The sequence below is a fragment of the Momordica charantia genome, assembly GCF_013281855.1.
Source record: "Momordica charantia cultivar OHB3-1 chromosome 8 unlocalized genomic scaffold, Mcharantia_2.0 BLBB01000008.1, whole genome shotgun sequence".
Lineage (NCBI taxonomy): Eukaryota > Viridiplantae > Streptophyta > Magnoliopsida > Cucurbitales > Cucurbitaceae > Momordica > Momordica charantia.
In genome coordinates this window covers 15,588,204-15,602,275 of record NW_028275166.1, presented here as the reverse complement: position 1 = coordinate 15,602,275, position 14,072 = coordinate 15,588,204, and the positions used below count along the sequence as shown (strand labels likewise).

Sequence of the window (14,072 nt, the reverse complement as noted above, 5' to 3'; positions counted from 1 at the left end):
TGCAGAGGACCATCGACTACGCCGCTGAGGTAAGACTCGTGTCTCCGTTTTTGCTCAATTTACCTAACAGGTAGCTTGGTCTAATTTCCTTCTTGGTGTTTTTCCTCAGGCGTTTGTTGCTTCCATTCAATCGGCTCTGGCTGTAAAGGTCGAGCTGGATGGGAGGGAGGTTCTGGCAGCGAGGGAGAAAGAGGAGTTCTCTGCTGCCTTGGAGGCTGCTTCCTCCACCATGAATGATTAGCTGCTGAAGGCTCACTCTGAGGTGAAAATTTTGAAGGCCGAAGTGGAGACCAAGGCCGAGCTGCTGAAGAAGGAAGAGGACAGACACAAGGCCCAGCTCCGAGCTGCCCATGCTATCACCAGGGGCTTAGAGAAGGAGAAGTTCCAACTCCTGAAGGAGAAGGACGAGATGCTCTAGGTGCTTGAAGCGAAGGATGAGGAGCTGAAGCATGCGACTGCCGAACTGGAGACGGCGAAGGAGCGCCTCAACAATGGAGTCCTATCGGAGGAATCGTTTAGGCAACATCCTGACTTCGATGGATTTGCCAAAGACTTCTCTGACGCGGGCTTCAAGTTCCTCATGAAGGGCATTGCTTCCGACATGCCTGACCTTCAGATCGATCTCTGGCCCCCAAGTGTTGGTGGATAAGTATGTCAGAGATCTGGACTCTGACTGCTCCGATCTCGAAGAGGACCAGGTCGGCATCACTCAGGAGGGCGCTCCTCAGGCAGGCTCTTAGGCGATCATCCTTCATGAGGCCCTTCTCTGTCTTTCTTCTCTTCTCCCCTTTTTTTGTTTGTAAGTGTCAGGGCAGAGCTGCAAGGTCTATAAGCCTTGGCTCTGCTCTCCATTTAATAAAGAAGCTTTGTTCGTTTTTACTTTGGTGTTGGCAACATCTTTCCTTTCTTTGCTTTTTCTTTGAACTGCAGCCAATGTCACCTCGCAGCTCTTACTTTTGAGGTCGCGCCTTCAATTAAAATAATTGAAAGTTTGAATTTGAATCTCTGTCTAGTGTTCAATGCATTGCACCAACTCTGGATTTTTTAACATCGCACCCTTAACTTAAGAACGTTAAAAGGCTAAAATCCTAAGTCCGTAGCTGTTCTTCATATCGTACGTCGTACCCTCAGGTTCAGAGGCTTGATCATTTTGACCTTCTCACATCGTCACTTTACCTTGAAGGTTTGAATTTTAAGTTCATCAGTGGTTTTGGCATCGCTTCTCGTACCCTTAGGTTTTGGAGGATTGAATTTTAACCGACTGCTGGAATGTGATCGTGTGGGAGTCCGCGACCCCCATTTAATTTCTGGTCGCACTCGGAATCATGAAATTAAATCATCACATTTATTCCGATCATAATTCTTTTGAAACAGTTTTTACAGATCCATTGAAAACCCTTTTGGCATTTCAAAGATAATAACGCTTCAGGTGCTCCGCGTTCCACGGGTGCGCGGGGACGTCTCCTTTCAAATCGGCCAATATGTACGTCCCAGGTCGGACTATGCCCTTGACCTCAAACGGCCCCTCCCAGGTCGGGTCAAGGGCACCCACATGGTTTTGGACTCGCCTTAAGACCAGATGTCCGACCTGGAAGGTCCGAGGATGAACGCGGGCGTTGTAATGTCTGACCATTCTGCCCTGATATTCCTCCAGGCGTAGCTGGGCCATTGCTCTTCTTTCTTCCAACAAGTCGAGGTTGAGGAGCAGCTCTTCCTCACTTGCTGTAGGCTCGTAATGCTCTACTCTGCCAGATGGCATGCCGATCTCAACCGGGACTACAGCTTCGAAGCCGAAGGCTAGGGAGAATGGGGTCTCACCCGTCGATTCTCTTTGGGTGGTCCGGTACGACCATAGAACCTCTGGTAGCTCCTCGGCCCACCTGCCTTTCTTGGAGTCCAGTCTAAGTTTGATGCCTCGCTTGATGATCTTGTTCACTGCCTCCACCTGCCCATTTGCTTGCAGATGTGCAGGGGACGAGCTAAGGTGACTTATGCCAAGCTTGCTGCAAAAGTCTTTGAACTTGGCGTTGTCAAACTACTTCCCATTGTCTGTCACAATGGCCTGCGGTATACCAAAGCGACATATGATATTTGTCCATACGAAGGACGTGACTCTGGATTCCGTTATGTGGGAGAGCGCCTCGGCCTCGGCCCACTTTGTGAAGTAATCCACAGCAACCACAGCGAACTTGGTCTGGCCCTTGCCCAAAGGGAAAGGACCAATGATATCTACCCCCCACTACGCGAATGGCCACGGGGCCGAGATGGGGGTGAGCAGCTCGGGAGGTTGGTGGATTATGGTTCCGTAGCGTTCGCAATTGTCGCAAGTTCTAACGAACTTCTTGGCGTCCTGGCTGAGGGTCGGCCAATAGTATCCTTGTCGGATCACTTTGGCTGACAGCGACCGGGCGCCTGAGTGATTGCCGCACACTCCTTCGTGGATTTCTCTGAGGACGTACAGGCCCTCTTCAGGGGTTAGGCATCTCAATAGAGGCAGGGAAAAGCCGCGTCGGTACAACGCTCCACCTTGGACCACGAACCGAGCTGCTCGCCTTGCCAACTTTCTGCGCTCCTTGGGGTCTTGCGGTGAATTGCCCCTAATGAAGTCCGCAATCGGGTCCATCCATAAGGACTCTGGAGCGCCGATCTCCATCAGATCTGGCTTTGAGATCGATGGATTATCTAAGATCTCGACGGGGACCGACCTGGCCAGGTCGGTCTCGTACGTCGATGCTAACTTGGCCAAGGCGTCAGCATTAGAATTTTCTGCTCGGGGAACCCGACTTACTTCGTAAGTTCGAAACTGGGCGAGGTACGATCTGACCTTGCCCAAATACTTCTCCATTCGGGAGTCTTTGGCTTGGTACTCTTCCTTGATCTGGCTCACAACCAGCTGGGTGTCGCTGAAGACCTTAACACAAGAGGCCCCCAATGCTCTAGCGATTCGTAGACCGGCAATAAATGCTTCATACTCAGCCTCGTTGTTAGAAGTCCGGAAGCCGAACCGCAAGGCATACTCAAATCGCTCGCCTCCTGGTCCGAGCAAGAGGACCCCGGCCCATAGATTGTCCATGGTAGGTCGGACTCGCTCAGCTCGGAAGGTGGTGTGAGCTCGGCTATGAAATATGCCGCTGCTTGTCCTTTCAACGCAGTTCTGGGTTCGAACTGGATGTCGTATTCACTTAGCTCCATTGCCCACTTCATCAGGCGTCTAGAAGCTTCTGGCTTATGGAAGATTTTTTTAGGGGCAAATTTGTGAGCACCACCACAGTATGGGCTTGGAAGTATGGTCTAAGTCGTCGGGCCGAGGTGACTAAAGCGAGAGCCAACTTCTCCATCTTAGGGTATCTAGTCTCGGCTTCGGTCATAGCCTTGCTTGTGTAGTAGACCGGGTTTTGCCGCGCTTCCTCTTGCCTGATTAGGGCCGAGCTGACAGCACTGTTAGACACTGCTAAGTATAATTGGAGCTTGTCCCCTGGCAGGGGCTTGGCGAGCAAAGGTGTCGAACAGAGGTAGCCCTTCAATTGCTGAAATGCTTGTTCGCACTCTACTGTCCATTCAAACGGCCCTTTCTTTCGTAGGACTTTGAAGAAAGGAAGGCACTTATCTGTCGATCTTGAAACAAACCGGTTCAGGGCCGCAATCCTGCCATTGAGGCACTGAAGCTGCTTCAGCGTCTTAGGTGCCTCCATCTCGAGCACGGCTTTAATCTTTTCGGGGTTGGCCTCGATCCCCCGGTGGTTCACCATGAAGCCAAGGAATTTTCCCGAAGAGACTTCAAAGGCACATTTAGCTGGGTTGAGCTTTATTTGATATGTCCTTAGAACCTCGAAGGCTTCAGTCAGATCGGAGAGATGCGACTTAGACTGCTTGCTCTTGACAAGTATGTCGTCCACATACACTTCCATATTCCGACCGATCTGCTTGGCGAACATTTTGTTCACCATTCTCTGGTAGGTCGCTCTTGCATTCTTTAAACCGAAGGGCATGACCTTGTAACAGTACAGACCTTGGTCTGTTATGAATGCGGTATGATCTTGATCTGGGACATGCATCTTGATTTGGTTGTACCCAGAGTAGGCGTCCATGAAGGTGAGCAGTTCATGCCCGGCTGTGGCGTCCACGAGCTGATCAATCCTCGGCAGTGGGAAGCAATCTTTCAGGCATGCCTTATTTAAGTTCGTAAAATCTACGCACATTCTCCACTTTCCGTTAGATTTTTTAACTAATACAACATTGGAGAGCCACTCGGGATACGAAATTTCTCTTATGTATTCAGCTTTCAAAAGTTTGCTAACTTCTTCAACAATTACATCACTCCGTTCCTTGTTTATAGGTCTTCTTTTTTGCTTTACAGGTCGGAATGACGGATCTATGCTGAGGCGATGCGTTATAATTTTCGGGTCAATGCCAGGCATGTCCTCATGGGACCACGCAAAGACATCCGAGTTGGATCTGAGGAAGTGGATTAGCTTCTCTCTGTCGGTGGCCCCCAGCTTGGTTCCTATGCTTACTTGCTTCTCGGGATTAAGCAGAGGAACGAGCTTGAGCTCCTCAGTGGGTGCGGCAAACTCCCTCCTTGGCAGGTCGGCCTCGAACTCGAGTGTTCCATCCCTACCGGCGAGAGTTTCGAGGGCGCAGACCGATGAGCCTTTGAGTGCGGAGGCATAACACTCCCTCGAAGCGGTCTGTTCTCCTCGGACCGTGCCCACGCCATTGGGGGTGGAATACTTCAAAACTTGATGGAGTGTCGAGGGAAGGGCCCGAAATGAGTGGATGATGGGTCTCCCAGAGATGGCATTATAGGCCGATCTACCGTCAATTACCACGAACTCGGCCATTTGGGTGACCTGAGTTTGGTCCTGCCCAAGCGTGACCGGCAAGTCGATGCAACCCTCTGGGATGACCGATTCTCCAGAGAACCCAACCATGTGTCGGGCTTTTCTTTAATTGCGACCTCGTCCACCCCAGGACGAGGTAGGTCGGTAAGGATAGGATGTTAGCAGATGCGCCTCCGTCTACCAGCACCCTCCTGACCACCACATGATCAATCAAGGGAGCGATCACGAATGCATCATTGTGGGGCAGGTGGACCTCCTCTAAGTCTGTACTGTCGAAGGTGATTGGGCAGGTCGGCCTCTGCTCCCTGATGATGCACACCTCGCGCCTGGCTGCACGAGCTAACTCCTTTCTTTTATGTCCGGACTGACCCCCGCTTGGCCCTCCGAAAATGGTATTGATGACTGCAGGTCGGTCAGTGCGCCGAGGCGGCATCCTCGAACGCTTCCGCTCTTCCTTTTTCTCTGCCGAGCTGGTCCTGGGCTTTCCCACAAATTTCTTAAAGTAGCCATCTTGAATTAGATCCTCAATTTGGCACTTCAACTCCCAGCAGTCCGACGTGTTATGGCCGTGCTCCCGATGGAAGCGGCAATACTTGTCTTTGCTGCCCCTCTCCGGGGCTCCCCGAAGCTTCTCAGGACGCTTGAGTAGTTTTTCCATTCCAGACTCCTCGATGTTCGTTAGGATCTCGGAAATTGGAATCGTGGTCGGGGTGAAGCGTTCGTAAGGTCGGCTCCTGGTAGGTCCGTTCTCCGCCCTTTGATACTCAGCTCGGCCGCTGGAAAAGGATCCCTTGTCCTTGGACTTGGGATCTGCCTTTTCTATATCTTTTCCACTTCTGCCCCGGCCGATCTTTCGCTCTGGTCGGCCGGTTTTGGTTCGGAGCAGCTCCTGTCCATCGATGACTTTCTTCGCCTTCTGAAGCACCTCGGCGAAGGTGGCCGGGGCCTCCTCTCCAAGTTTCACCGTGAGGGCTTTGTCGGCTAGACCGGTGAGAAAATAGCACATGGCCGAGTCATCGGAGCAGTGTGCGACCTTCAATTGCTCCTCCTGGAATCTGGTGACATATTCTCGCAGCGTCTCACCCTCTTTCTGTCTGATGGTGGCGAGATGGGTCGCTGTCTTTTTGTCATAATGCCGAGAAGAGAACTGGGCGAGGAACTCCCTTCTCAGCTGAGAATAGGTCGAGATCGACCTGGCTGGCAGTCTCCGATACCACAATCGCGCGCTGCTAGTAAGCGCGATCTGAAAGGCGCGGCATTTGATTGCGTCTGATGCCGCTTGGAAATCCATGAGGCCTTCAAAGACCTCAACACAATCCTTGGGGTCCTTCGACCCATCATAAGGCTTCACGGTAGGAGCCTTGAACTTCGGAGGGATCGGTACTTCCAAAACGTGCGAGGTGAAGGGCGATTCTCCAAGTCGCCATCGTTCAGTGAACCTTCTTTCTGCTCACATTTGGCCTTTAAGGCCTCCACCTGAGCGTCGAGCTGGCCCCTTAGCTGGTCGAACTCCTCCCTTGTAATCACTTCTGCAGGAGTTGCTGAGTTGCGAGAGGATTCAGCCTGCTGGTTGGAGCTCCTGTGTGAGCGGGATGGTGACTGTCCTTTTCGGAGAGATGAGCCTCTCTTTCTGTTGAGGTGTTCACGGAGGTCTCCTCTATGGCGAGTGTGTCCCTCGCTCTCGTTGTCTTTGGGATGTTCCTCCTCGACTGGGCCGAGGTGGGAACCCCTTTGCTCGCGTATGCCAACGCGCGTCACTCGGTTCTCAGATCGAGACCCTGCGCCTGCAGCTAATATCATTTCGTTATACATTTCGTCCATGGACCGCATTTTTGTGCGCATTGCCTCCATTTCTCTCTGGAGTGCATCGAAGTTCTCACTTGTCGGGGCCGGGGCTGGACCCCGGGCGCCCTTGCGGAGGGGTTCTGCTGCTAGGCCGTCGTGACCTTGGCCCTCTACCACTGCTGCTCCGACCTCCCTCTGGTGGGCATTGCTGGCGGCTAGGGTCCTTCGATCTGCCATATTGGTCGAGTTTGCGGTTTGAACCATTTTCGCTCGCGTGTTGGTTTAAAAGAATTGGGATGACTTAGATTGTCTTCCCCACAGACGGCGCCAAATGTTTATGCAAGGATATGCACAACAGTGTATTTCAGATTGCAGCTCGAACTCGGCCTCCGGACCGATCTGAATACTTGGGCGGACCTGCACAAAAATGTGAGCACTCCGACGATCAAGTCAGTATAGATCGGATTCCCAGTTTAGTTCGAGGTCAGAAATCATCGTACCTGATCGCGGAGTGAGGTCCTCTACTTATGGGTGGTAGTCCCGCTAATCTCGCGACGGTTACACCCGGTAATCTCGGGACCGTCGGTTACACCCGGTAATCTCGGGACCGACGGTTACACCCGATAATCACGCCGCTGACAGTAGCTCACATCGGCTCCCACCGAGCTTCCCGGTAGGTCGGACCTCAGCCAGGTTCACCTCGGCCCTCATACTTAGTATCTGTCAACGCTAGTGGTGGTGATCTCGGCGGTCCGAGCTGGGGCATGACTCATGGTCACCTTGGGGCACCAATGGCTGTCCTCCACATGTCCAGGGTATTCTTTCCCTCAAACACAGTGCAACGGAACACATATCTTAGCTAAATCCAGAATTTAAAACTTTCCCTATATACATATCTATATCTCTAATTTATACGTAATTTTCTTTGGCCTAATTTGGAATTTCATACCTCGTCAAAAACCTAACTCGTTTTATCTTCAATTTGGGTAGTCGCTGATTTGGACCAATCCACTATCACCATTTCATTGCTCTACTCTAAACCCAAGCTCCAAGCCTCCAGCCTATATATATCTCCCTCAAGACATTCATTTCGTCAACCCCAGGTCATTTCTACTCTTCTGTTCTCTCTTTTGAGTTCACATAAAATGAAGTTCTCAAAGCTATTTCTTTTGGTAGTCTTGGCCATCATCTCTCATTATGCAGCCCATGCAGCTGCTTCCCTAGAGGAAGAGGGAGTTCCTCCGGTGGAGACAGAAGACGATTCTCCGTCGAGTTCGCTCCGCCGCTTTCTCATTGACTTCCAACCTCTGGGGAATAAGATGACGTGCAACAAATACCCGAGAGTGTGCCGTAGTGAGGGCAGCGCGGGGCCGGATTGCTGCAAGAAGAAGTGTGTAAACGTGGAGACGGATCAATACAACTGCGGGAGGTGCGGGAAGAAATGCAAGCAGTCGAAGATATGCTGCAAAGGGAAGTGTGTGAATCCGACGTTCAATGTGAAGCACTGTGGAGGCTGCAACAATGAGTGTAGTAAAGGAAGCTTATGCGTATATGGGATGTGTGATTATGCTTAATTAAGCTATGGCCCTAGCCCTTTCATGGCATGACCTACGTATAGAAATTAAATAATTTGTTAAGATTATAGATTTATGGTTCATATATAATTAATTTGCTAGGGTTTGTGCATGCATGTGTAGCACTAGGTGGTAATAATAGGCAAGGTCTCAATACCAGACTTTTCCTATAATCAAGGTCCATTCTTTGGTTTCTTAATTTTAATTAAGCTAGAAAAAAAAAAGCTCCAAGATTGTTTACGTGATGTGTGTGAGATCTTGAACAGTTTATATTGATTATTTTGATGAAGTTTTCGATATTGTGTAATGTGTAACATGCAATTTCATGAGCCAAAAAATAGTTTAAAATATTGGACAAGTAACAAAAATTCTTTTTTGAAAAGGAAAAAAAAATCTCACTCCATAACATAGATTTCATATGTATTTTAGAAAAGAATCACAAAATCATTTGAATTATGGTATTTTTATACCATTTAAAACCTTTTGCTATATATTTAAATATATCATTGAAGTGATGATCGGATAGATGTCAATTAGTGCTGAGTTTAAATGCTAATGTTGGCGGTTGCTATACTTGATAATACATATTTATTTATAAACTAATTTATTTTCTTCCTCTCCTTTGTTTGACTTGGCTTATAAAAAGGGGTGGAAATGGAAATGAAAAAAATTATATAATATAAGCTTAAGTAGGGAGGGTTTTGAATTATCAGAAAAGGATATGAAAGTGGCTATGTCAAGTTTCTTATTCAATGAAGTCAGAAATAAGAGAGACGTAGAGGCATTTTCAACTTATAAAAGCGACTTTTTAACCTATTAAATTAAATACCAAACAATCTACCATATTTTAGTATTAATATTAATAGCAACCACTGATAAATACACAAATTAGTATTAATGGCAACCACTGATTTAATTAATATTGGATTTAGACTTGGGCATCCCACTAATTAAATACACAAATTAGTTGCAACAAATATAAACATTACTTCATTAAAATATCAGATTTTTATTTGTTATTTTTTAAATTCAGTTTTGAGTTGCTGTGTTTATTGGTAACGTGGTAAATAATATATTACTTTTTAAATTTCAATTTCAATATTAGTAAATAGTTTCTTAATAGAAAAAGCAGGTTACAATTCATGTTATTATTTTTCAAACATTTCACATTGATTGCATATGATTCACTTAATCAAATAATAATAACAGAAGAAAAAAGAAGTAATAGAGCTTAAAAGGGTGTTTTAGTATAATATTAATAAACTGTGATGATTAATAATTAATTGGGCATTAAGTTAAAGTACTTAAATTCTTTGGAGCTGTTATTTGACACCTGTTGGTCAGACATGAAAATTCAAATATTATAAAAATGATAAAGGTCAATGTGTTTGGATCAAGTTAATATTAAAATAACATAAAGTACCTCCTTTAGAGTAATGGGAGATGTGTTTGTGGTTGTACTTTTAACTTTCTATAGAATAATTCAATCAATCCCCCAATGAGATCGATAGGAGTTTTATATATCTTCCACATGTCAAATTATTCTCATACTAATTATTGGTTTTATACTTTAGTTCTAAATTGTGCTACTTTATTCTATTTTTGTAACCTTTCCAACATTAAACATTTTAATTTTGTTCTAAATATATGAGGCTGTGTATTTAAACGTGTCATTTCTCTCCTATTTAATAATATTGATTTTCACTCGTTAGATCTTGTACAAATTTCGAAAGATAATTTTAGGGTGAGTATTAATAGTAAGGGAGAGCCTTCTGCCGGCCAATGCAGTACCCTCCCTTTAGTTCCCATTTGGGTTTACCTTGTTTACCGGTCGACTCTAATTGACAGCAAAAAAAGATAATCTTGTGCTATACTCAAGTGATCTCTTTTCTATTGAGACACACATAATCCCATTGTGTCCCAAATCACATTCCATGAATCGAAATGAGGAGTATACTCATCCATCAACCCTTTGATAATAGTTGTCTTATCCCGTTGAGTTATAATCGGACTGACAAAATATATTACATGACATTTAAAATTGAGAGATATTATTTGATTTCAAAATATGTAACAAACACTTTTATTTTTATTGTTTTATTGAAAAAAGGTTAGTACATACATTTTTATTGTTGTTTTCTAATTTTAATTGCAACCAAAAATTAAACAAGAAAAATTTTGTTACTGAGATACCGCCGTCATCCGCTCGCCCCTCCATCTTAATTTAGAAAGTGAAACAGTCCATTAATTAGGTCTTGAAGTTTATATTAAGAGACTAATTATGGCCAAATTTTAGCACACCAAACGCACATAGTCTCTCACTTTGCCGTCAGTCAAAGGAAGAAGAGTTCGAAAAAGGTTGAAAATCCATTTCATAATAATGTGTTCTTTGAATTTTATATAGGTCACCACCTTCTAGGCTAATTCTTAATTTTTACAATAGAAATGCAGGAATCGAGGAGGGTTATTTGTAATTGTAAAGAGCAAAGATCAGGATGTTTTTGTTGTTACTGTTCATGATGCCGATACAACAACAAAAGAGAGCGATTATAATAATCCTAATCCCACTGTTTGTAAGTATTTGTTCTTTTTGGTATTGTTTTTCTCACCGGGATTTCATACTAATAGAGATAATTTGTTTGACTGTTCAGCCAACGAGTTATATAAAATAGCACGCAACGGTGACTGGAAGACCGCGAAGACCGCGAAGTCTATATTCGAATTGGATTCATCGACTCTTACAATGAAGTTAAATGATGAAGGGGACACTGCTCTTCACATTGCTGCTGCTAAAAAGCATGTTTCTTTTGTTCATAATTTGGTTCAGCTCATCTCCTCATCCGACTTGGCTCTCAAAAATGATAGAGGAAATACTGCCCTCACTATTGCCTCTATGTCGGGTGTTGTAAAAATTGCCAAACTAATGGTGGACAAGAATCCCACTCTTCCAAATCTTCTCGATCCTCAAAATCCTCAAAATCCAAGTCCTGTTTTTGTCGCAATTGCTTACAAGCGCAGAGACATGGCTTCCTTCCTCCTCTCTAAGACCAATTTCTACGCTTTACATACTTCTCAACAGATTGAACTTTTTATTGCTACCATCTCGCTTGATTATTATGGTAATTAATTTGCCTTCCATCATAATTTATCTGCATCAAAGTTTCTTAATTAAAGTTTTTATATACCCATCAATGCCAATTAATTAATTATATCTTTCTCCCTCTTTTTTCTAACAGACATAGCATTGAAAATTCTTAAAAAGAAACCAGAATTAGCATTGGAACGGAGGGAGGAAAATGGAGACACAGCTTTGCACGTCCTGGCCAGAAAACCATATGGAACAATTGGTAGCAGTAGTGAGCTTCGGAAAACATATCTAACAGATTTCTAGGTGAATATATACGTAAATTTATATCTATTTGAAGCACAACTATATATGTATATATATGATATGATATGATATGATGTGTTATATCATGTTTTCTCTTGCTAGGCTTCAAAGGACAACAAACTTTTGATGCAAACATTAGCTCGTCGAGTGGTTGAACATTTATGGGAGGTTATTTTTGGTAGCCTTAAAAAAGACGACCTAAAAAAGTTGATCCAAAGTCCCTCAATATTAATGCACGATGCGGCAAGAGTTGGAAATGTCGAGATCTTAATCGTGCTCATTCGTTCATGTGTTGATTTGATATGCATAGTTGATGATGATAATAAAACCATGTTTCACGTAGTAGCTGAAAATCGACAGGAAGATGTCTTCACTTTAATATATGAGATAGGATAGAAAGAAGAATGACAAGTAGAATATTATTTATGAGTTGTGAGAAAAATAAATGCTACAGCATGCTACATGTGGTTGCAAAATTGGCTGCTCCATCTCACTTGAATAGAGTCTCCGTACGTAGAATCTTTATAATCTGGTAACATTTTCTCTTTCTTGTTTTTAAGAAACACATGCAGCTATCTTTTGAGCATACAAAAACCATTTCTACCGGTTATGTTTCTGATAAATAATATTAATATTGTGCTATGGGAATGAAATTTTAATTTTACTTTTATAGTTTCTATTTTTTGCAATATATATATATATATATATTTTTGAATTCTTTGTTAATAATTTCTGTTTTTATAATTTCCTTATAGTTACATTTAATATTTTTCTTTTCCAAAATTCATATTTAAAATTTTTCTATTATATAATTTATGTTTTGTATTAATTATTGTTTTTCAATTTTATATTTTCTCATAAATTATTTGCTATTTTTAAATAAAAAAATATTTTGAAAATTTATTCTTTATTTAAAACTAATACTTTAGACTTTTATGTCAAAAAATAAAAAAAAAATAAAAAATTATATAGTAAATTGTATTTCCTTTAATGAATTATATTCTTCAAGTATATTTTATATTATATCCACTAAATTTTATTTTACCTTAAAATAAAAATAAGTCAACTTGAACTAAGACATATATCTCTAATGGAGAGGTCGTGAGTTTGAATCCTAAAAAGTAAACAAAATACAAAACGGTTACCAAACTTATTCCGATTTTTGATTCAGAAAAACTTAGAAACAAGAAAAATGAAACAAGAACCATTTACCAAAGAGCCCTTGTTTTAGTAATATTGTTATCTAAGATTTGAAATGTTGTAAAATTGAAGGTCGTGCAGGACATGATCGAGTTTCCTAAGCATTGTCTGATTGGATCTATTGGTGGACAATTTAATTATGGGATTTCTGATCCAGCTTATTATAGACGTTGGCCACTCATCCCTTTGTTAGACTGATACACAATGACTTTCTAGGCGAGTGTAGAGAGCAGAGCAGTATTACAGCATTCACGTGCATTCTAGTGGCAACCTTAATTCTAATTGTAGTTTCCATAGCATCCATCATGATGCCTGTTTATGCAAGGATATGCACAACCGTGTATTTCCGATTGCAGCTCGAACTCGGCCTCCGGACCGACCTGAATACTTGGGGCGGACCTGCACAAAAAGGTGAGCACTCCGACGATCAAGTCAGTACAGGTCGGACTCTTAGTGTAGTTCGAGGTCAGAAATCATCGTACCTGATCGTGAAGTGAGGTCCTCTACTTATGGGTGGTAGTCCCGCTAATCTCGCGACGGTTACACCCGGTAATCTCGGGACCGTCGGTTACACCCGGTAATCTCGGGACCGACGGTTACACCCGATAATCACGCCGCTGACAGTGGCTCACATCGGCCCCTACCGAGCTTCCCGGTAGGTCGGCCCTCGGCCAGGTTCACCTCGGCCCTCATACTTAGCATCTGTCAACGCTAGTGGTGGTGATCTCGGCGGTCCGAGCTGGGCATGACTCATGAGTCATCTTGGAGAACCAATAGGGGTCCTCCACGTGTCCAGGGTATTCTTTCCCCAAACATTGGCCCCCTCTCTGTCTGGTCCGATCTCAACCTGGCAGAGAAGTTCATTCGACTTGCTTTGGACGCGTGGCGATTTTCTATTCGTGGGAAAACATAACCGTTGCGGTAGATTTATCGTCGAAATATTCAAATATTCCGACGTTTCGGATCTTAGGGAGGATCCTAGCCGCTCGTTGATGACACGTGTACGGTGGGGAAATTTTTCCGACAAGCTATAAATACCCCCAATCCCTCAGGTCATACCTTACGTTCCCTGAATTCTTGGAGTTCGATCTGAAGGTAGCTCGAACCCTTGGCAGGTCGGTCGCTTCCCTCACTTTCTCTTTCGAACGCAATTGCCATGTCGTCCTCTTTTAGCAGCAACTTAGGATCCGATGAGGATTTGGCTCGTAGGTTAGAGTCCGAGCTCGAGGAGATAGAAAACTTTAGGTTCTCCGATGACGGGGAGGATAGTGATGCCTCCAC

The 14,072-nt window shown here is 44.2% G+C and overlaps 2 protein-coding genes across 2 annotated transcripts; both read left to right on the top strand.

Annotated features, from left to right (window-relative positions):
- Positions 1 to 7,741: 7,741 nt before the first annotated feature.
- LOC111025789 (protein GRIM REAPER-like) lies at positions 7,742 to 8,372 on the top strand. Its single transcript, XM_022303679.2, has one exon. It carries the CDS (start codon positions 7,772 to 7,774, stop codon positions 8,198 to 8,200), a length of 429 nt encoding a protein of 142 aa, XP_022159371.1. The 5' UTR covers positions 7,742 to 7,771; the 3' UTR covers positions 8,201 to 8,372.
- Positions 8,373 to 10,943: 2,571 nt separating this feature from the next.
- Positions 10,944 to 11,591, top strand: LOC111025790 (uncharacterized). Its single transcript, XM_022303680.2, has 2 exons — positions 10,944 to 11,319; positions 11,437 to 11,591. Exons 1-2 carry the CDS (start codon positions 10,944 to 10,946, stop codon positions 11,589 to 11,591), a joined length of 531 nt encoding a protein of 176 aa, XP_022159372.1.
- Positions 11,592 to 14,072: the final 2,481 nt, after the last annotated feature.

Coding starts and splice junctions, on each gene's coding strand:
- LOC111025789 (XM_022303679.2), top strand. CDS start 7,772: ATGAAGTTCTCAAAGCTATTTCTTTTGGTAGTCTTGGCCATCATCTCT.
- LOC111025790 (XM_022303680.2), top strand. CDS start 10,944: ATGAAGTTAAATGATGAAGGGGACACTGCTCTTCACATTGCTGCTGCT. Junction 11,320..11,436: donor CATCTCGCTTGATTATTATG/GTAATTAATTTG, acceptor TTTTTCTAACAG/ACATAGCATTGAAAATTCTT.